The 21,256-nt window shown below is 46.6% G+C and overlaps 2 protein-coding genes across 2 annotated transcripts in view; one reads left to right on the forward strand and one right to left on the reverse strand.

Annotated features, from left to right (window-relative positions):
* The window catches only part of LOC308461462 (uncharacterized protein), a 31,490-nt gene extending 12,853 nt beyond the window's left edge, over nt 1-18,637 (forward strand). The window contains exons 3-7 of the mRNA XM_080978422.1: nt 9,550-9,577; nt 10,106-10,275; nt 12,926-13,944; nt 14,091-14,217; nt 15,477-18,637. Of these exons, the coding sequence (XP_080834548.1) occupies nt 13,246-13,944; nt 14,091-14,217; nt 15,477-16,456 (1,806 nt within the window). The 5' untranslated portion in view covers nt 9,550-9,577; nt 10,106-10,275; nt 12,926-13,245 and the 3' untranslated portion in view covers nt 16,457-18,637. The remainder of the gene's footprint in view (nt 1-9,549; nt 9,578-10,105; nt 10,276-12,925; nt 13,945-14,090; nt 14,218-15,476) is intronic.
* LOC308461459 (uncharacterized protein) lies at nt 444-7,533 on the reverse strand. The gene is made up of 4 exons (XM_080978418.1): nt 7,475-7,533; nt 5,132-6,064; nt 3,454-3,580; nt 444-2,723 (listed from the first exon to the last, which is right to left on the reverse strand). Exons 2-4 carry the CDS (start codon nt 5,840-5,842, stop codon nt 1,681-1,683), a joined length of 1,881 nt encoding a protein of 626 aa, XP_080834544.1. The 5' UTR covers nt 5,843-6,064; nt 7,475-7,533; the 3' UTR covers nt 444-1,680.
* Nucleotides 18,638-21,256: the final 2,619 nt, after the last annotated feature.

The following is a 21,256-nucleotide window of genomic DNA, read 5'->3' on the forward strand; positions in this document are numbered from 1 at the left end:
CACAACATTGGCTACCCCTGGCTTACACGGTCAAGTTCAGCAAGTGGCACAGTCGTTCATTCTTCAGACCAGGGTGCTCTCTTGAAAATCACATGCAGCTTGAGAGGAGAAAAAGGCCTGTCGGTTGTAATTCCCCCTCCAAATTTGGCTTTTGACAGCACAAGAGAGTTCCAAGTATCTGTCTTTAAGAGGAAAGGCTCTCATTGAGAAAGACCACAGAAAAGACACAATGCAGGTGCTGCAGTAATGGCACACACACGAAATAAATAAATCTGGGGCTCCTCCAGATGATGTGTTTATTGAGTATTCATCATGATTTGCTTCCACAAGGCTTACAGGGAGGTTAGACTATGCCCAATCCTTATTCAGCATTCATTTTGGTTGGTTTGCAGTGCACTTCCCCATCACCTTTCTAAATGCAAACAGTCTGTTGGGGGGGGGGGTTGGCAGGGGATGCACAAAGAAGTAAATTTTTAATACACACTTGAACCCCTCCTGCAAAATACTGACACCTTGGAGAAGACCTTAATTCTATTCTGACGTCTCCAAGCTAAAACCTATGAAGATGGATCAAGAAAGCAAGCATGACCTGTTCTCGAGCTCTGACTCTGCCATGCCTCAATGGGAGACCTTGGACAAACCATTCTGTCTCAGACAGTTTCTCATCTGGAAAACAGGAACCACAGAAATTTACATAAGTAAAGATCACAATCCTGTGATGGTGCCATATCTCTGTTTTCTTCTCTTGTTTACTTCTGCTAAGGGTGCGATGAGAAAATAGGGAGGGAGGGAATGTGAGCTGGTACAATGTAATATATGCAGAGAGCCAGCCACCTTTTGCAGCGTCCCGATTCAAATTCTAGATCCACCATGAATTCCCTTCTATGGTCTTGGGCATGAGGCTTTGTCTATTTCAGCCCCTTCATCTGGAAAAGTGGGAGTGATAATGACCCACCCGAGGGTTGTTGATTTAGACAGTAAGGCCCTTTGTTACATTCAAAGGAATACATAAATAAAAACAGAAGTTCCATCTAAGCTGGAGGAAAAGATTTGCCTGAAATCAACAACTGAGCAGCAATTGAGATGGTGTGGCATTCCTCATAGTATTAAGATGGCAAGGGGGGATGGTCGAGGGACAAAATGGTGCTAACAAAAGAAGATGCTCATCTTAGTACCAGAAAATCTATGCTGAAAGAGTTGGCTCAGATCATTCAACCCCTTTGATCTCTATATTTCCAATTCTTTAAGGAGAAATCCATTCTCCCCAACACTAAAGTATCTTCATCATGCCTATAACATACTGTTGATTTCATCCAAATGTCTGCACAACACTGGAACATTGCAGAAGGTAGCTTCCAAATCCAACAGCTTCCATTTCCAGCATGCATGTGTGTCTGCATGCTTACCTGTCTTTTTAATTGTAATTTATTTTGTGCCTGGGGGAGAATTCTACCGGAAGATCCTCTTTTAACAAGGCTTTATAAACTATTGCATCAGTTTCCTTGGGAGGAATAGAGAGAGGCAGTAGATAAAGTAACGGGAAACTGGGATGCTGGAATTAAATGTCTTCCCTCATCTTTCTTCTTTTTTTTTAATAAAAAAAATCCAGTTTTATACTGTCAATAGCTTGGATATAAACCCAAAAGCAGGAAAGGCTTTGCTTTGCTTCATGTTAACAGATTATGAATTCACTATTGGATGAAGTCTCTGGTGCTTGACGAGCGTTTGTCTCTGCCGGAACCTCCTCCCACATTTGGTGCAGCGGTACGGCTTCTCTCCCGTATGGATTCTTTGGTGAATAATGAGGTCGGCCAGCCGAACGAACCTCCTCTCGCACTCGTCACAGGGATAAGGCTTCTCCCCTGTGTGAATTTTCTGGTGTCTGGTGAGAGATGAGAGCTGGTTGAATCTTTTCCCGCACTCTGCACAGCTGTGGGGCCTCTCACCTGAATGGGTCCGTCGGTGCCTGTGGAGATGAGAGAGCTGGTTGAACCTCCTGCCACACTCATCACAGGTGTGGGGCCTTTCTTCTGAGTGGGTCCTCTGGTGCCTGGTTAGGGCAGATGAGGCAATGAATCTTTTCCCACATTCAGGGCAGCCGTAAGGTCTTTGTCCCATGTGGATTCTCTTGTGTACTGTAAGAGCCGAGAGGTGGCTAAAACATTTTTGGCAATAGGTGCAGCGGTAGGGCCTCTCTCCCGTGTGGATTCTCTGGTGGCTGATAAGATGCGCTCGCTGGCTAAAGGTTTCGCCACACTCTGTACAGGCGTGGGGCTTCTCTCCTGTGTGAATTCTCTGATGTCTTGTGAGATGCGAGAACTGGTTAAATCTTGCCCCGCACTCGGCACAACGGAAGGGTTTCTCACCCGTGTGGATGTGCTGGTGCTTGGCCAAGTCCGACGGGCAGTTGAAGCGCTTCCCACATGCAGCACAAGGGTGGGGTTTCTCCCCAGTATGGATTCTCTGGTGTCTGGTGAGGTGCGACATCTGAATAAAGCTTTTTGGACACTGAGCACAGTGGTAAGGTTTCTCCCCAGAATGAGTTTTCAAATGTTTGGCTAGGCCCGATGGGCGGGTGAATCTTTTCCCACACTGAGCACAGGCATGAGGTCGGTCCTTCCTGTGGATACCGCCATGAGCTCGGAGTTCCTCCTCTCCCCTAAACCTTTTCCCACAGTCCGGACACTGGAAATACTGTCCAGCTCTTCCCAAAAACTTGGCACCTGTCGAGTGGGAAAGAAGAGCCAGATACAATGCTGTGACTAGGTAGACACAAACACACATACACACTCTGTGTTTAACCCTAACAAAAAATTATGTACACCAAAGAATTCTGCACTGTACTCAAGATGCTACAATGCAAAATGTTGACAAATTATCCAACATCCACAAAATCTAACATTCAGAAATTCCTGCATGTAACTAGACTTAAATCAAATTTAGATTGACAGACCACAACACAACTTGCACAGAGTGATTTCAATTAGAGACTTTCCAGCTCACATTTTAGCTACAAGCATCAGTTCACCAAATATGGGTCCAACTGTATTATGTTAAGCAAGTGGTTTGCCCTTAAATGCAGGATTCTTTTCCACAAAGACCCACTGAGCTTCCCCCACCTCCATGCCAATCCAGATGCATACTCTGGTGTGTTGGGTAGGTAAGTACCAACCTAGACCCTGCGATCATCATATGAGGCACTTTTTCGTACGCCTCCTTCATGAAAGGTCTGTAGGGTGGCAAGATGAGAATGGGCCTTTTCTGTGGTGGCTCCTATCACAGAATGGGTCAAACATAATCAGTTTCCTGCAAGAGCATCTGCAGATGAACTGTCATCACTCTTTCCATCACCTTAATAGGAGTTAATGATTATGGGCCACATTCAGACCAACACACCCTTAATGAAATGAAGACTGGAGGGGAAATAATGTAGGGAATGGTGTGGTTCCTTACCGGGGGAGCTGGCATTCCCATTGTCCTGCTGCCTGACTTCCTTATAGGTTTGCCTTTGCCTGGTGTTGACCAGAGGCCGATGAGGTTCAGAGCAATTTGCAGGCCCTTCTTGGGCTGTTCCCGATACCTGTAACAACAGCAATAACCACACTGGAAGTGAAGAAGGAATATTGGGCCTACACGGGCTGACATCCTCTGTGGTATCAAGAGAGAAACAAATAATGGGATGGTGGTGTTGAGTGTTTATCCATTGTGAGAAGCAATAAACTCACAACCACTCAAAAGTGAAGCCTGACACAACCATTTGAAGCTCATTCCAAGCCAGCCAGGCAGAAATCACTTTTCTGCCTTGCCCTGGCCACTGTCCAGATCAGAAGTGGGGAGCAACTCCCAGCATCCTTGACCTTTGATCCTTGCTGGCTACAACTGATGAGAATTGGAGTCCAACAACATCTGCAGAGCCACAGCTTTCTCTCCTTAGCCAACTTCATAAACTTCTTCATGAAGTTCTGTAGAGACCCCTGCTGGATCTCTTTGCTGCTGCCTTCTCACAACAGACCAGAACAAAAGACTTTTGAAGGCTTGGGAGATAGCAGGTGAGTGGTTGCTGGGCAACTATGGATGCACTTCCCTAACTGTTGTAGACTGTTGCTAAGAAACTGCAAAGTTCTCTTCTCTACAGCTTCAGGATTGTTCCATAAGACAGAAGTTCTCAAGTATCTTCTTCTCCCCACCCCCGCCACTCAAAAATGGCAGAGTGTCTTGATGGACCACTTAATAAACCTTTGCCCTACAAATCAAACCCCACACAAATCATACATATGACAATAACCGCAGACTTGCTTTTTTGTGTGAACAAATTCTGTGATGTTAGGTGTAAAGTTTGGTCTGCTTTAAGCCTCAGGTTAGCTCCAGTATTTATTCTGCTTCTATGTTTGGACTTGATGGTGGCCTGGCAACAGAGAAGAGAAAATGACCCCTCTATCCGAAGTATATTCTGTGATTAGATCAGCCATCTGTTGTCAGCGTTAGGGCTCAGCCTTATAATATGCCTCTGAGTATGTACAGGGTGCATTTTACTCACTGCAAGGCAGCGTTAGAAACTGAGGCATTAAATGGCTCCTTAAGCCAGGGTTACAAAATAGAATGCAAAATCAGAATGCCTGGTTGCCATTCTTGGGCCAGATGGCTCGAAAGTTGTATTTTTCAATTTAACTTTTTGGTTTCTGAAATTCATTCTGGCTGTGCAGATAAAATGTAACAGATAGAATTCTACAGGATATGTTGCTAGTGTGTGAAAACAGTCAGGATCCAAGGATCCACAGGCAAACACCTTCAGACGGTGGAGGTGCCATCCTGGTGCCCAGGCTAAGTTTGAACGCTGCTGCAAGGTAGTCACAGCAAGCTGTCAAGTTAGGGGACAGACCTTCCAGGTGAGAGGTCATGACTCTCAAGCCATAGGTCACAGTGCCCTCACTATCTCCCCTACTACTGGAGGCCAACTTTGACAGGAGATAAAACCACCCACCTGCCAATCCTATGACACCGTAGTCACATGATTGACACATGTCAAAGTTTTAAGGAAGCAGTGCTTCCTTAAAACTCAACAACCCGAAGAATTCCAATTCGGTCCTCCCACCCCTATCCCTTTAAGACCACTGTGAATAAAAGACCTCACCTGTTGTCCCCGCTTCCCCCTTTCCTGCTGCCTCAGAAGGAAACCCTCTGCCAGGGCCACCGCCTGGGCGCAGGTCTCTGGCCCACGCTCTCGGACTCGAATCTGGATTTCCTTCGGCAGAATCGTCAAGAACTGCTCCAGGATCAGCAGCTCCAGGATCTGCTCCTTCGTCCGGCTCTCCGGCTCCAGCCAGCGATGGCACAGCTCCCGCAACCGGCTGCAGGCTTCCCGGGGCCCCTCGGTCTCCTGGTAGCGGAACTGGCGGAAGTGCTGGCGCTGGGCCTCCACGTTCACAAAGTCCTCCCGCAGGATGGCAACTTTCACCTTCCCGTAGTCTCCTCTTTCTCTTGTTTCTAGGCTATTGAAGGCCTGCTGTGCTTCTCCGGCGAGATTCGGCACGAGTTTGGCCATGCCCTCTCCTCGTGGCCACTGGCAAACATCGACCACCCGCTCAAATGTAGACAGGTCATCCCAAGGCGGCAACTCCGGCAGCTGGGAAGTTGCCCAACCTGAGTGAGAGGACTGTATCGTTTTGAGGATTTCTTGCCACTGGGCTTCTCCATGAGGGCGCATTCCCTCCTGTCTGTCAACCCTACCATGGTGCGGTGTGGCCCACCTCAGAAATTCACTGATTGCCCCAGCCTGGACAGCCCGAGGAGACTTGCCTACCCCTTCCCCCAGTTCAGGATGTCCTGGGTTTGGCTCCTCCATTCTTCCCTCTGGTTGCTCTCAAAGGCAGTTAGAGCTGTAGTGTTATTGCTTCCCTTCAACTGCAGCCATTTTGTCTCCTTGGCGTTGGCCTTGATGCTGCTCTCAACTTCTCAACTCCCATGCCAAAATTGGCGGGACTGTGCTCAACAGAACAGGGCTTATCATCAACAGTGCTACTACCATCAAGAGCACAGCAAAATTCCCATCTAAGGTGCTAAGAACCTGTGAAGAGAGGGAAAGAGAACCCAGACATTTATACACATAGTGAGCTCACAGCTATCCACTGACTTCATTCCTCGCTCCTAGCCATTGGCTGAGCTGCTGTGATGTCACAGAATAAGGGCTAGGAACGGAATGTTGAAAAATCAGTGCCGTTGCTCTGAGGTAAATGGAAGGCAGTTGTGTCTGGAAGGTGCAAAAATGTCAAACAGGGACTAGAAATAGGAGGGATTAAACACTGCAAGAGCCTGGGGAGATGGTCGAGGGACAAATCAGAATGGTTGGTATAATCTTAGAGAGAAGACATAGATTACTGAGAGAGTCTACATTTCAAACACTGATTTGAAATAAGCAGGATTCATAAAGAAATGCGGATTTCTGGAACCAGTGCAATTTTATTTTATTTTTGGTTATTTATTTTTGCTTGTGAGCAGATGGACAAAGAGCTATTTAAGGCACTTAGGCCTTAATCTTGCTCACCTGTCATTCTGACTTCTGCGCATCTTCTGCCATTGTTCACATACTTTCAATCTTCACAGCCGATCCTCAGGATGCTGCATCTGCATCTGGTACCCTAATCTCCACTTGAGCAATGGGGCAGCAGAACACACAGCTACAAAGACAACCAGTGACAACCTGCTTGTAACTCAGCAAAGTGTTCTGTTCTCCCACTGCTCACTGCAAGTGGACCATTCACACAAGCAATTGTTTGTGCAGACAATAAAGTACAAACCATCTCTCAGTCTCAAGGTGGGCTAACACACATGCATGAGCATTTCTTAGGTGCAATCCTATAAACACTAACCTGGGATATGTCTCACTGAATTCAGTGAGTCTTGCTTCTCAGTAGTCATGCATATGACGTTTTATTCTGTTTTTAATCTGTTGGGAGCTGCCCAGAGTGGCTGGGGAATAAATAATAAATTATTATTATTATTATTATTAGTAGTAGTAGTAGTTAATGACTTACAACCCACAGGTGAACATCCTCTACAGTACTTGATACATAATCTCTGTTTGCACTATTCTGATTAGGGAAGGCTGTTTTATGCATTAGAAAGCACTGTTGGGGATTGCAAGGACTATACACATCCTCGGTTATCCTCATCTGCAAAATGGGAACAAGTGTACTCTTATCTCACAAGGCTGTTGTGACAGGGAACAAGCTAAAGACTGCAAAGCGCTTCATAAAATAGCTCCAGCAAGGTTTGTTGAAGGATTATCAGTACCAGCTAGTCCCTCGTGGATTTGCATCCCATATTTTGAGCTGATGATCATCGCTCCACTGAAAGAATGACCCTGCCTTATAGCAGAAGCCACATCTTCCCTGTCAGTCAAATAAAGCAGACGCTCGCAACTTCCAGACATCTCGCGATCTGCAATTTTCCGCATGCAGAATTCCCATCGACTCACCTCTGCTGCTTTGCCCAGCTTGGGGGCTTCCACTGTCTCGATCTGTTGCTTTTGCTGCTGCTGGGAAGAAGAGAAAAAAAACCTCAAGAGCTGACTGTGAGAGAGAGGAAGCTCCGTACCTTATTCCTTCCCCCTGTTTCTAAAGATATGGAGGGGCTCTAGGACCCAGAAAGATCAACCTATTTAACCCTTCATAATCTGGTCTAGGAGAAACTCCTTGCTGCAGGCTCAGAGACACCAAGGCAGTGGATGTGCCCATTTTAGACCAGATGGCACAATCCCTTTTGTCAACATTGCCTCTTTTCTCTTAGTGCTCAAAACAGTGACTAATTGATGATGCAGGCTCCATAAACCTCGAGAATACCACCAGGGACGCTTACAATGCAATCCTACGAGTATATATTCAGGAAGGAGACCACCCTGACTTCAGTGGGGCTTACTCCTAAGTAAAATTGCGCAGGCTTTCCCCCCCATTGCCTTAATGGCTTTGACTACGCGAATAAACCCCTGCCTCGCCTCTATACAAGTCCACTCTCAGCTTCTATCTTCGATCTGTAAAATGGAATCAAATAATGGGCTGCCTACCTTCCAAGGTTGTGCTGAATAGTGAGCTACCTCGCAGGATGTGGTCATGTTTGGAATACTACATACGGTTCTAGTCATCCACCCTAAAAACAGGATATTGTAGAGCTGGAATAAGGGGGTGGGGGGTGGAATGATGTAGTAAAGGGCAACTTAAATGATTGCAGGGTGGGAATATCCTCCCAAGAAGAGGAGGTTAAAGCTTGAAGGGTTTTTTTCTCCTTTAGCTGGAAACCAATGAAAATTCATTTTTAAAATAAAAATAAAAGGGGTGATGTGGAGGCATAATAGAGGTTTCTGAAATTCTATATGGTGAGAAAAGAAAATGGATTGAAAGACTGTTTTCTCCCCCTCTGATAATATCAGAACATTGGGTTCGGAGAGATGAATTGGAGTACATTCAGGTCACGCAAAAGTACTTCCTCACAATTACACAAAATGTAGCCACAAGTATAGACACATTTATAAAAGGTTCGGACGAATCTGCAGAGGATTTGCCAGTTAGTGACCGTTAGGCATGATAGTTGAGTGGAATCTCTCATAGGCAGTTGGTCTGTCAACAGTCAACTGCTGGGGGGGGGGGGGCACAGGGCACTGGATATTTCTAGATGCATCTGGCTGGACCCTTTGGGAGACAGGATGCTAGACTAGAGCAACCTTAGCTGTGATCCACCAGCGCTCTTATCTTGTCAAGACCAACTCAACAGTCTGGATCCAAGCCAGGTTAGTTGCACTTCGGTCCTACTGAAATCAATGTGAAACGTTATCAAGTACAACTCACTTAATTTGAATCCCACTTGGTAAAAATGAGAGTGTTAAATATTAGGAGTAACAGACTTTTAAAAAGGCCAATTTATTGGTTTTTATAACTTTTTATTTTATCTTATTGAACTGTCACAAATAATGATTAACCACACGGAAACTAGTTCCTCCTCCTGCTGTCATTTTCAAAGACCCTCTTTCCCATTCACTCCCAACTCAATATTCCCCCTCCAATACCTGACCTAAAAAAGAAACAAAGGGAGGGGGGGGGAGAGAGAGAACTATTCTATTTCAAGACCAGTATTTAATTAAGATTCATTTGGGAGGTTTGCAAGGATGTTGGTGTTTTCCTTTTGTGTCTGACAGTGGAAGCCCAAGAAGTAAACTCCGAGTTCAATGGGACTTATGCTGCAGTCTAATTTGTGTGTTCAGGACTGCAACCTGAGCATAGCTAGTGTGCAACTGCACACGTTGAAGTTGCCTGTCATATGAAAGCAAAGTTTGCATTCCCCCCCCCCCCCCTTGACTGATGTTCTGCAGATATGTCTACTGCTACATGATGGGTAGGCAGCCAACTTTTCCAATACTGAGCCTTTGGGCAAAGGTTGTTCCTTCCTTCCTTCCTTCCTTCCTTCCTTCCTTCCTTCCTTCCTGTTCTATTTGGATGGAGACCAGGACACCACCCTGGAAGATGTGGCAATACAATTTTCAATCTTGCATCTTTTCCTTAGGGCAGGGAACCTGTGACCTTCTTCCAAGGTAAGCAATGATAGAAGTTGCCATCTAACAACCTGCTCCCCTTTGCACGCTTTAGCTTCACATCACTTGATGGCTTGTCGCTCACGTGAGAACAGCCTCTGGCACGAATCTCGCGTCCCTGCGGAGTGTTGACGCGGGAGGCTGTTTCCTAGATCTGTAAGAGTTTGGACCCCGAGGATCATCTAGTCCAGCCCCCTGCAATGCAGGAATATGCAACTGCAACCTTGGCGCTATCAGCACCAAGCTCTATCCAGCTGAGCTATTCTCGCGCCTGGCAAGGAAACGACTTCCGTTTTTAAAAAAATTATTATTCTCCTCGTCTCCTCTCTCTCCTGCTGCCGAGCCAGCCGAGGTCTGCGCAACGCCAAGGGTTAAGCCGAGTGTGCGCTCTCCGCCCTAGAGAGGCTCAGGAAACCCGGCCGGAGTAGAGGGGGGATGCATTAGCCGAGGGCACCTTCCTGCTCCTCCCCTTCCCAGGATCAAAAACTTGGGATTTGAATTTTAATAAGGGGGGATTTGCCTCTGCAGGGCTGCAGATCTTCCGCAGCGGGGCTTTGTGCCGTGGGGCTGGGCGGAGGAGAAGCGCCGAGCGAGAGCGCCGGCTGGGGCGAGGAGCCTGGAGGCGTCCGAGCAGGGCGCAGGCAGATCCAGCTGCCGAGGAGGAAAGGAAGAAACATCTGGAGGAGCCTGCAAGGCAGGTGGGAAAGCAAAACGGGAGAGGGGGAAGGGAGCTTTTTGCAGGGTGTGCGCCTGTTCCCAAAAGGCCTTTGTAGGGTTGGCTCCGAGTGAAATCCGACTGGCTGGAGAGCCGCAGTCCAAATTTGCAACGATTTCTGTGCAAAGTATAGTGGACGAAACGATGGCACAGAAACCGTTATTTTATCCGAGGTAATGATTTTGTGCCAAGCCCTCCCTCCAAGGCACTCAGGACAGGAGAGGCAGCCTTAGGAATTCCCATAAAGTAGGTTTAAGACGTAATGGCTGGCCCAAGTTTCCGGGCTAAGCAGGGATTTGAACCCAGATTCTCCTGGCCCCCCTCCATCTCTGAGTCCCCTCCTACATCCGTTATCCTCAGCTAAGTGAAGAAATAGTGCTCAGTTTTCTCCGAAGAGGAGAGAAAGTGCTGAAGAGGCAAGCCTGTGAATTGCCCTAGGGCACATGGGGTTCCATGGCTGGATTTGAACCCAGAGGTCACAAGCAGCGGCGTTCCCTAACTTTCTGTCTCCCATTTTTTAACTCACTATTCCTCTCCTTTTGAAAGCTTGCAGCTTAAAAGATCAAGCCAGGTTCCACTTTGAGACCTGTGGGGAGCCTTCACATCCTGCCTTAGGATTCTTTCTTTTTTGTGTGGTGGGGACTGTGACTATTCTCTTTAGATTTCTTGCCCCTCGACATCCTTTAGCCTCCTTATTCTACCCATAACAGGAGTGCTTAAAGAGTGGCTTTCTGTACCACCCTTCCAATCTAGGCTTGTGTGTAAAGTGGGGGATCCCCATCTACATTTGTATGGGGGCAAAGGAGTCTTAGCATTTAGTTCATATTAATTAAGAGAATGCAGTGGTGTGACTTAAGTGTATGTGGCAACAGAGTGTCTGGGCAGAGGGGTGGAGGCACTGAGGCTGAGATTCTGGGTTTATACCCACGCTGAGAAAAACTAGAAGATTGGGAGGTGAGGTGGGTTAGGGAATACTTGGAGCCAGGACTTCAGAGTTCCTTCTAGGAAGGGTGTGGTAGAATCAGGGGTGAAAGGACTGGAATGCTGCCATCCCTCCAGTGTGGGTTGATGAAGGTTTTGTAATCCAAGTTAATGATTGTGAGCATGGGATCAGGATGTGGTGTGGATTAATCAATGTGGATTTTGTACATGCAGCATAATTAAGGAAGCTGTAGCTTTCCTAAAGGACTTGTGTTTGTGTATGTCTAGTCACCGATTTTCAGCCCCTCCACTTGCTTTTAGTTCTTGAATGCAGTTTCACCTCCACCTTTTTGTCAAGATGGACAAGAGAAACAGATGAGAGAGAGAGAGAGAGAGAATGAGAGAAAAAAAGAGAGACCCTGGAGAAAAATGCAGACTTTAGCAGGAGCTCTAGCTAGCCTTTCCATTCTGTTAGCATCTGAGGATTTAAGGGGTGGGGTGGGGGATTAAGAGACCCCCAGCGAATCAAGGCCTGTGGGGGAAGGGCAAGCAAGCGCTGTGGATGCTGATTCTCTGCAGAATGTGTTTAACTCCTGAGCCGATTAAGAGCTCGGCTTATCCCTCTCTGGACCCCGCACAACAACATCTCTGTTTTCTTTCCGAAGAGGCTCTCTTCTCCCTGCAGCAGCCAGCCATGTTCTGAGGCTGCAGTTTCAAATAAAGCGTTAGTGAAAAAATACCCCTGACATATCCTGGGCCCTCCCCGCTCTATATTTCCCATGCCCACCTTTGCTTGTACTGCAAGATGCTGTATCATAATTATTTTTCTGGAGGCTCCCACAAATGCAATCTTATATTTGCAATTAGGATTCTATTTTTTCAGAAGAGTTGGCCAATCTTTGCAGCACTTTCCAGATACTTTAGATATTGATTCCAAGGCCCAAATATGGCTAACAGATTTTTTAAAGAAAATAAATGAAAGAAAGCTTTCCCTATAGGAATTTCAACAACAACAACAAAAAGACTTGCTCTTAAAATCCCTCTCCCCATCCCCACCCCGGCAAAAATAGATCTGTATTGTGTTACTGAAGGGGAACACTTCAATTAAATTTGGTTTCTGAGGGATTGTGGGCAGGAGAGGTGTGAAGAATGGCTGGAAGTCGCGCAAACTCAGCAGTTTTCAAATGTTGCAAGGCATCTTCAGGATTCTTGAGAGCTTACTGAGGTTTCTGTCTGAGATCAGTGATGGCGGACATCTTCCTTGAAAGGCGGCTTTTCCTTGTGGAAAGCACAGAGCAGGGGAATAAGGGTTCTGCACATGGTTGTGAATTCACACTGAGCAACAATAAGCCCAATAGGCTTTGCCATAGCTGTGGGCAAGCAGACTAGTCCAGCCAATGACATTCTCCAGAATCCTTGGCAGACAAATCCATGGGGAGTCTGTTGCCTCAAGATAAAACGTTTGAAAAACACTGCCGTATATGCTCTACCCCTTGCTTGCCCATCTAAACTGTTTCTGGTGTTTTAGCTGAAATTGCCAGCAACCACTGTTGTGTTTTCATGACATTCTTTATGTTTCTTAATGTAATTGGATCCAATTTAGTTTCAATAAGCTTGGCTGATTATAATTCAGTTGCTTACCAATGGGCTGGTATGTTTGTTTTTCCATGCCCAAAATCTAGCTTTGGCTAATTTCCTTTGTCTTCCCTCAGGAACAACACAAAGCTGCTTGAATGGGAAACCTGTTGGCTGCAGGTTCAGCTGGTTTCTTTCAGTTAGCCATGACTGCTGGGCTGCATGAGAAAGCGTGTCTATCCAGTCCCCACAGTGGCAGATGTTAAGTGGCCGGAGGTGTTACGTATGCTCAGGTGCTGATCTATCCTTTTACCTGATCTGAGGTAAAAAACTTGGGATTTTGAAGGGGATACCAGGCTTGAGCACTTGAATTGAGAGAGAACCAACCCTAGGAAGATGAGGGGGCAGGTGTAGACCTACTTATGAGGAGCTAAACTGTGGGCAACACCTTGTGGAAATGGAGGAACAAACCCGAGCAGGCGTCGAGCCAGGAGAAGGATCTGGGAGATCAGGAAGAGGCGCTTTCCCAGTCCAGTCTGGTACTCCCCGGGATTTGTCCCGATGGGCAACGCCGCGGCAGGAAGGGATACCCCAGCGCTTGGAAGCCCAGTGGCAAGAGTACTTGAAAACAGTCCAGTATCCCTCTTCAGGGTGGGGAACGCCACAGCTGCCGGACTTGGCTTCGTGGGATGACTTGGCCACCTTTGACCGCGTGGTGGGTGCCTGCCAGTGGTCTAGAGAAGGGATGAGCCGCCTCATGCCCACTCTCAGCGCCGAAGCCCAGCAGGCCTTGAGCAGCCTGAATGCCAGAGACAGAGGGGACCACGGGAAGGTGAAAGCAGCTGCCTTGCGAGGCAGCTCCAGTGTTGCCGAGACGCAGCGCCAGCGCTTCCGCCAGTTCTGCTACCAGGAGGCGGAGGGGCCTCGTGAGGCCTGCAGTCGCTTACGGGAACTCTGCCATTGCTGGCTGGAACCGGAGAGCCGCACGAAGGAGCAGATCCTGGAACTGCTGATCCTGGAGCAGTTTCTGACCGTCCTGCCAAAGGAAATCCAGAACCGGGTCCGAGAACGCGGACCCGAGACTTGTGCCCAGGCAGTGGCCCTGGCCGAAGGATTCCTTCTGAGGCAGCAGGAGAGTTTGCAGAACGAACCACAGGTGGGTTGAGTTGAATTGCAAGCCAGTCAAGCCAGGTGTGCTGCTGCTCTGGTTTTTGCCTTAACATTGCTTCATTTTGTTAGCCATGATGTTTTTGTTGGTGGGGCAGGTAGGGCCTTCAGTGTCAACTTTCTTTGTTGTTTCAGGACTCTGGTTCGTTCCGGGAGACAGCCACGAATCTCTCTGAAGGCCAGAGGGCTGTGTCTGATGCCAGACAGAGGCATCTTGCTAAGGAGGCCCGACAGCAGGATAATGGGAAGACCAGCTTATTAGGTATGTCTTGCACTTGTGCTGTTGCGAACACGGCACAGCTCTTTGGCACAGCTTAAGGCTACAGCTTAACTTCCATTCCCAATTTGAGTGCCATAGTTCAGGGAGGAATTTAGATGAGTTGGAAAGTATTCAAAGGAGTGGTTTGAAATTCTAGAATTTAGTGGCGAACGCTACATTCTTGAAGGGTCAGCTGTTTTAGCAAAAAAGATTAAAAACTCCAGAGCTGTTGTAAGCAGTCAGTCCTCCCTGGTCATTGGCTGGGACTGATGGGAGTTGGAGTCGGTTAGCATTTGAAGGGCCGCATATTCCCACTCCTGTGGCGATGTTGTAATTAACACGTGCAGTTTGAGCCTCACTCATCTGCTCAGTGGAAAGTAAGCACCAAGGTGGTTAAAGCTGATGTTAGGAGTTCATGGGGTTGTCTCAGCTAACATTTCTCTAGAATATGCAGTGGATGGACTTGGCTTACTCTAAGGTTTTTTGGGGTACGATTTCTGCTTCAGCTTGTAGCCTGGCTTACTTACACAAATCATGTGAACCTATTTGTTCTGCAGGTTAATTTTTTTCCTCCGGTTTTATTTAGGTTTCTGTTGCAGGGAAGGGGGAAAAGATTTCATGGAGGGCTGTGCTGTTTGGATGGCTGTTTAGATTTCTTCCAGTTCTATCATGCTGTTTACTCTGCAAGAGTGCTATAAGCTGAGCTGTTGGTATGGCCCACTAAAAAAATTAAAATATATACCTTGCTAATTGCAAGCTTGTACCATGAATAGTTTATTGGTGTTGTATGTATAAATTACATAAATTATCACAACATATTACAACAATTTATTCTGGTTTAGGGAGGGGGCAATGAACTGTGCAGGGAAGTGAAAGCCTTGCTCTGCAGACACTGGGCATCTTATTCAGCCACCTCTCTGGCTGCTTAAAATATACATTGGCCCTAAAAATGTGCTTTGTCCATCTACCTACAAGCATATTTTCAGAGTCATAAGGACTAGAAACTTGCTTTAGAACAAAAGAAAGCTGAGTGTTGGGAAATTTGAATTCTGTACATGCCTACAGCCACACTCTTCTGCATTTCTTCTGTACTCAGACAGAACTGCAGCATACACACAGCCTTGGCCAGAAGCAGAATTAGTTGTGCTGATGACATAGTTAATGCACATGGTTTTTCATCTATAAATGTTAGTCACATTAGTGCATTGAGCAACCCACAGATGACTTCAGGATTTCTCTCCCCTCCCTCCCCAATCTTACAGGTGCCAAGAATGCAAACAGAGCTGGTGGTCCATTTCATCAAGGGGCCAAGGAAGAGGGAACACGTTCTACTTCCGGGCTGGTTCCTAGGAAGGAGAAATCCCACATCTGTATCGACTGTGGCAAATGCTTTGCACGTCCATCTGACCTGGCTAAGCACGAGAACATCCACACCGGTGCAAAGCCCTTTCGCTGCATGGAGTGCGGAACAAGATTCAGCCAGCTGTCTCACCTGACCCGACACCAGAGGATTCACACAGGAGAAAAGCCACACATCTGCACCGAGTGTGGAGCATCCTTTGCCCAGCGGGCCTCTCTGGTTAGCCACCAAAGAGTCCACTCCGGGGAGCAGCCCTACCGCTGCTCTCACTGCCAGCAGTGCTTCAGCCACCAGTCGGCACTCAAGGTCCACGAACGCATCCACACGGGGCAGAAGCCCTACATCTGCCTGGAATGCGGGAAGAGGTTTGTTTCCTCCTCCACCCTGAAGATACACAAGAGGATCCACACGGGAGAGAAGCCGTTTTCCTGCGCGGAGTGCGGGAAGCGGTTCATCCAGCGCTCCAACCTCATCTCTCACCAGCGAACACATTCCGGAGAGAAGCCCTTTTGCTGCGGCGTGTGTGGGAGAAGGTTCAGCTACCCGTCAGACCTCACCAGGCACCAGAAAATCCACACGGGAGAGAAGCCCTTCCCCTGCGACGAGTGCGAGAGGCGGTTCACCAGGTTCTCGGATCTTCTGATACACCGCAGGATCCACACCGGGGAGAGGCCATACCGCTGCCTCGAGTGTGGGAGAAGGTTCCGGCAGAAGAGCGCTCTGGTGACGCATCAGAGGATCCACACAAAGGAGAAAGCGGCCGAGAAAAGCAAGCCTCTGGTATCCACAGAGTCGCAGGCAAAGAGCAAACTGAAAGCAAGCGAGACTGAAGAGAAGGTAGACGTTCCAGATAAAGAAAAGAAGGATGTGTCAAGAGCTTAGAAGCAGCCAGGCTCAGGGTGTTCTCCCAGCTCCTGACTCCTTTCAACCTTACGAAGGAAGGCAAATGCAAGAGGTTGTGCTGAGGTTTCTTCTGGGTTTGCTGATAGGTCTCATTCCTCTTCCATGCCTGGCCCCTCTCAAGGACATAGCTTGACTTTGTTTGGGGACAACCTAGCTCAGGACATAATAGAAGGTGCGAATAACCTGCTTTTTCCTTGTCCCCTGTGATTTGGCTACTGTGACAGACTCGCCAGGGCATTCAGGAAAGATTGCTTCACTCTGCAGTGACTGGAAACATAATTCAAAGCCCAGTTCCTTGCTTTCTTCCGATTTTCAGCCTGTCAGATGGACTCTTGTCCAAAAGAAGTCGCTGGCTCTGCCTGCAAGGCTTGTTCAGAGGACATTGTTGACCATGCAGCTAAGGCGAATGGGAATTTGCTCCATGTACTGTACTGCTCTAACGTTTCCCAGGATGGAGCTCAAGCAGAGGACTCTGATGAAGTCCTCTCAGGGCTGATCTGTGTCATCATGCTTCTCTGCTTTTTAAGCAAAATCTCTGTGGATATAGAGATTAAGGGCCTGCCCACAAAAGGTCTTCAGACTGCGTTTCTCACTGCATAGCTGGACCTGTAGGAAGGAGGGACCAAAGGCAGCAGGAGATCTGCTTTTCCAGGTGCTGCAAATAGTCAGTAGATGACTGTTGCCATCATGTTTCCCATGTGGGTTTCCTAAGGGTATGTATTGAGCCATTGTCGAATGCAGAGCAGCATTTGCGAGATGGGCAGGTGAACCTCTTCCCATTAATGTTACTTGTTCTTTTGTTAGTTATATATAGTCATTTTTAGTTCAAGCTGATACAGCAATTATTGTGTGTATGTATATATTTTATTTGGGGTGGAAAGACTATTCTGTCCGTTATATTTTTGAAGAAGAATAGTCCCTAAACCTTAGAGTAGTCTTCTACATGTCTACTCGGCAGCGCATCCCGTTGAGGTCTATGGGCCTTAGTCCTGGGTAAATGTGTCTTGGATTGCAGCCACAGAGTAGAAGTTACCCTGGATGAGTATGTAGGAGCAGAGGGAACAACATGGAGGTTGCTGTTAATGGCTGAAAATCTTTGGGAATTCTCAAGTCTAGTATTTAAACTTGATGTGTCTTTTTACACAGAGATAGCCACAAATAAAAAGCATCATAAAAGGGGTCTCCTACCTTTTATCTGTATGAAATAAGTGAGTAACATAAGGTCTGTTGAGGGACAGGAGCACCTAGATTCATTTTCTTCAACCGTTGTTCAGCATTGTCAAAGCTGACCATTTTGTGTAGCTGTGCATTTGTGGGATAGGAACACCGCACAGCCCCATTGTACTGGATGTGGCTCCTTACTCTCCCCCACCACCCAAACACATTTCAGCAAATCCAAGGAGAGCCATACATAGCAATTTATTTGCATGCTTGAATCCCATTGCAGGACCAGGGTAAATGACTCATATCCAGAGATCTATATGCCATGATCCATACATCCACCAACCAGCCATCGCTTAATGATAATGGCATCTTTCCCTTGATGCCACAGAAGCGAAGGTGTCAGAAACATCAGCAGTGATGTCTGGGAGATTCTGCTTAAAAAGTCCTGCCATGTTCACATGGCTCATGCATCTGCACAGTGGGGCTCATTGAATTAGCAGCATTAGGTGTGATCTGGAGCTCTGGCCTGCATATTCTGAAATTGATTTGTCAGTACCCTTCCCCACATCTCTCTCTCTCTCTCTCTCTCTCTCTCTCTCTCTCTCTCTCTCTCACACTCTCACACACACACACACACACACACACACACACACACACAAACATACTCTTCACCTATGGATCTCACATGTACTTCTGCCCAAACTGAAGCACGTGCACACACATGTGATCAAATCTACAGGCATTTCTGTGTCCTGTATGAGTTGTACATCTTCCACAGTCTAGGGAATCACTGCTCTTCATTTCGGAGACTGAAAACTAAGATTCTGTGAAGTACACATTGATTAATGTTAGGAGTTGTTTAAAGACTTCAAACTTTTTATAACCTTGACACACCCTGGATACCTTGGGATCCTCTGATTTAAATAAACCATTGGCAGCTTTTAGATTTGCTTTGTAAATAATAATGAAATAGCAATAAATCAATGTTTAGTTATGCAGCTGGAGTCAGTCATGTTTTTTAAATGTGTTTTAAATGCATTGTGTGACTGTGTGTGCTAAACTAGGCATCCTATGCACACTTAAGCTGGGGACTAAGACCATGTGGGCAGATGTTCCTGGAGAGAACAGAAGACCATGAATTGCTCTAGGAAACCATTGCCAAGGAGACTGGAATGTTGTCAGTTAAAACTGGAGAGTGGCAGTTGGACTCGAGGGCAGGAAACTGGAGAGAAGGAAGAAGAGTTGTTGGATTCTTGAGAGTGAATTTGTAGAGATGGGAGCTGTGATCTTGACAGTGAAGGTAGGTAACAGAGTTTGAGCTAGAGACCGGGCAGCACACTCTGGCCTCTGCCATTATCCAGGGGTCTATGTGCCACTGGGGGGCTGCGACCCCATCATTCCAGGAAGAACCACAAAGCAAGGGGGGGACCAACCTGGCCACATCCATTGGTCAGAAAAGGAGCAGCTGCAGGGAACTTGCTTTGCCCTTCCTTGGCGGAAGGAACACTTACAAGACCTTTGTAGCTAAGATCTAGTCTTCAAGTTTACTTTTTTCTTCCTCTCTCAAAATCCTTGTTCCTTTTGTGCCACACCTTTTAGCAGGGACCATCTTATTCTTGATTATTACAAGCCGCTTTGGGAGCCCCTTTTGCCTGAAGAGTAGAATAACAGTAGTTTAAATAAATACACTGCTTGTGTCGTGAGGGACAGAATGGCTGAGAGGAGCAGGCAAACCAGAAGCCTGAAACACAGAGGATTGTTACCTTGTTGTGGTTCTCAGGCGATGCCACAGTACCAAGCAGCACCAACTACAGTGGTCACATAATGAAGACATCATTGGATTGTTGAAGTGTTTATATTTGTTTCAAACTTCCGCCCCAGGTAATCTCTGCCTACTCTAACTTGCATTGTGTTTCTAGTGTACAGGATATTAATTAAGGTCAACAGTCACCTATTCATCCCCAGCCTCCATAATTTTAGAAATCTGTTGATTCTATCAAAGACTGAGGTCAGATCGACAAAGACAGCATATAGATATTTCTTGAGGGCACCTGCATATTTCTGTCTTAAATAGTTTAAGACAAAGCATTTTTCTATGGTTGACTTCCCCTGACAAAAGCATGCTTGTTGATCCCCAATGATATTGGAAAAGTTTGAGAATTGAGCAGAGCAGAACAATAAGTAACAAACATAGAGTTTGGATATAATGTCCAATAAATTGGGTGATCCAGGTTAGATTTTCTCTCCTTTCTTAAAGATCGGGACCACAATACTTTGCTCCCAGTCTCTATGAGGGTTGCCTGTAGAGTTGACATTTGTAAAGAGTTTTGCTAGTTTTGGAGCTCACCGATTCAAATTGTCCAGGAATCTGTCTCTTTGTTATTATTTATTTTTCTTCTCCTGGCTTGGTCCAGAATTAAAATACAACACTTGCTTCAAATGAATGACTCACAATTTGGGCATAAAGTAAGCACCAATCCCATATTTTGTTTCATTAAGCTAACAGGTCACCGAGTGTCAAACTTTTGTGAAATCCCTACCAATTGTGGCCTGTTCAATAGCTGACTGCATTTCAATATAAAACACGGTTTGTTTATATTTTAGCAGTCTCCTATAAAAGTGATGCTTCTCTGTCCATTCCCTCACCTTCAGATTGTCTGTGCTTGCATAAGTGAGCCTACTTAACATACAAAGATTGTGTCTCGCTTTATTTTAAGATTCAACATTGCTCTACTTTTACCTCGGCCTGCATTTCCCTTGCTGTACATTGGAGATCTCATGCAGCATGTCCTTCATGATACCCTGAAAGCACACTAGCTCCAAGCAGAGAGGCTGAAGGTTGCTTTCCAATTGCTCTCCCACTGTAAAGTTCTTTACTCATGGTTGCACACAATATAGTCTATAACATTCTCACCGTGTGTGTGTGTGTGTGTGTAAAAGTAAAGTTCCCTGCTGTCTTTTTCAACCTGGCGCTGTTGCAGAGAACCAGCCTGAGTTAGTGAATTAACTTAAAAAGACATACCGTGGTACCTCGGGTTACAAACACTTCGGGTTACAGACTCCGCTAACCTGGAAGTAGTACCTCGGATTAAGAACTTTACCTCAGGATGAGAACAGAAATTGCGCGGTGGCAGTGGGAGGCCCCATTAGCTAAAGTGGTACCTCAGGTAAAGAACGGTTTCAGGTTAAGAATGGACCTCTGGAAGGAATTAAGTTCGTAACCAGAGGTACCACTGTACTGGCAAGGTTAATTGTCTGTACATTTCATAGAAGGAAGATGCGAAATGTCCTCAGGACCCTGTTGCTACTGAATACCCGCCACTGCAGCCCTTTGTGCTAGTCAGGCAAATATTTTGAAGGCAGGGTTAGTTGGTCTTGATGGACCCAGAGCAGCCAGTGGCCACCCCCAAAGTAAGGCCCCCTCTGCTCCTCCCTTTCTTATGATCCTTCCTTGCAGGCACTGAGAGAATACTGAATCCCTGGGATACTGGGAGGTGTCAATACTTCCTGTGCAGGATGCTGTGATTTGGGACAGATAGAAAGGAGATGTGGTTGCTTAAAATAGCATTCCACCCCAGCACCCATTTTATTTAAGGAGAATCTAGCACTGAAAAT

Source organism: Podarcis pityusensis (genome assembly GCF_964106645.2).
Source record: "Podarcis pityusensis genome assembly, chromosome: 13".
NCBI lineage: Eukaryota > Metazoa > Chordata > Lepidosauria > Squamata > Lacertidae > Podarcis > Podarcis pityusensis.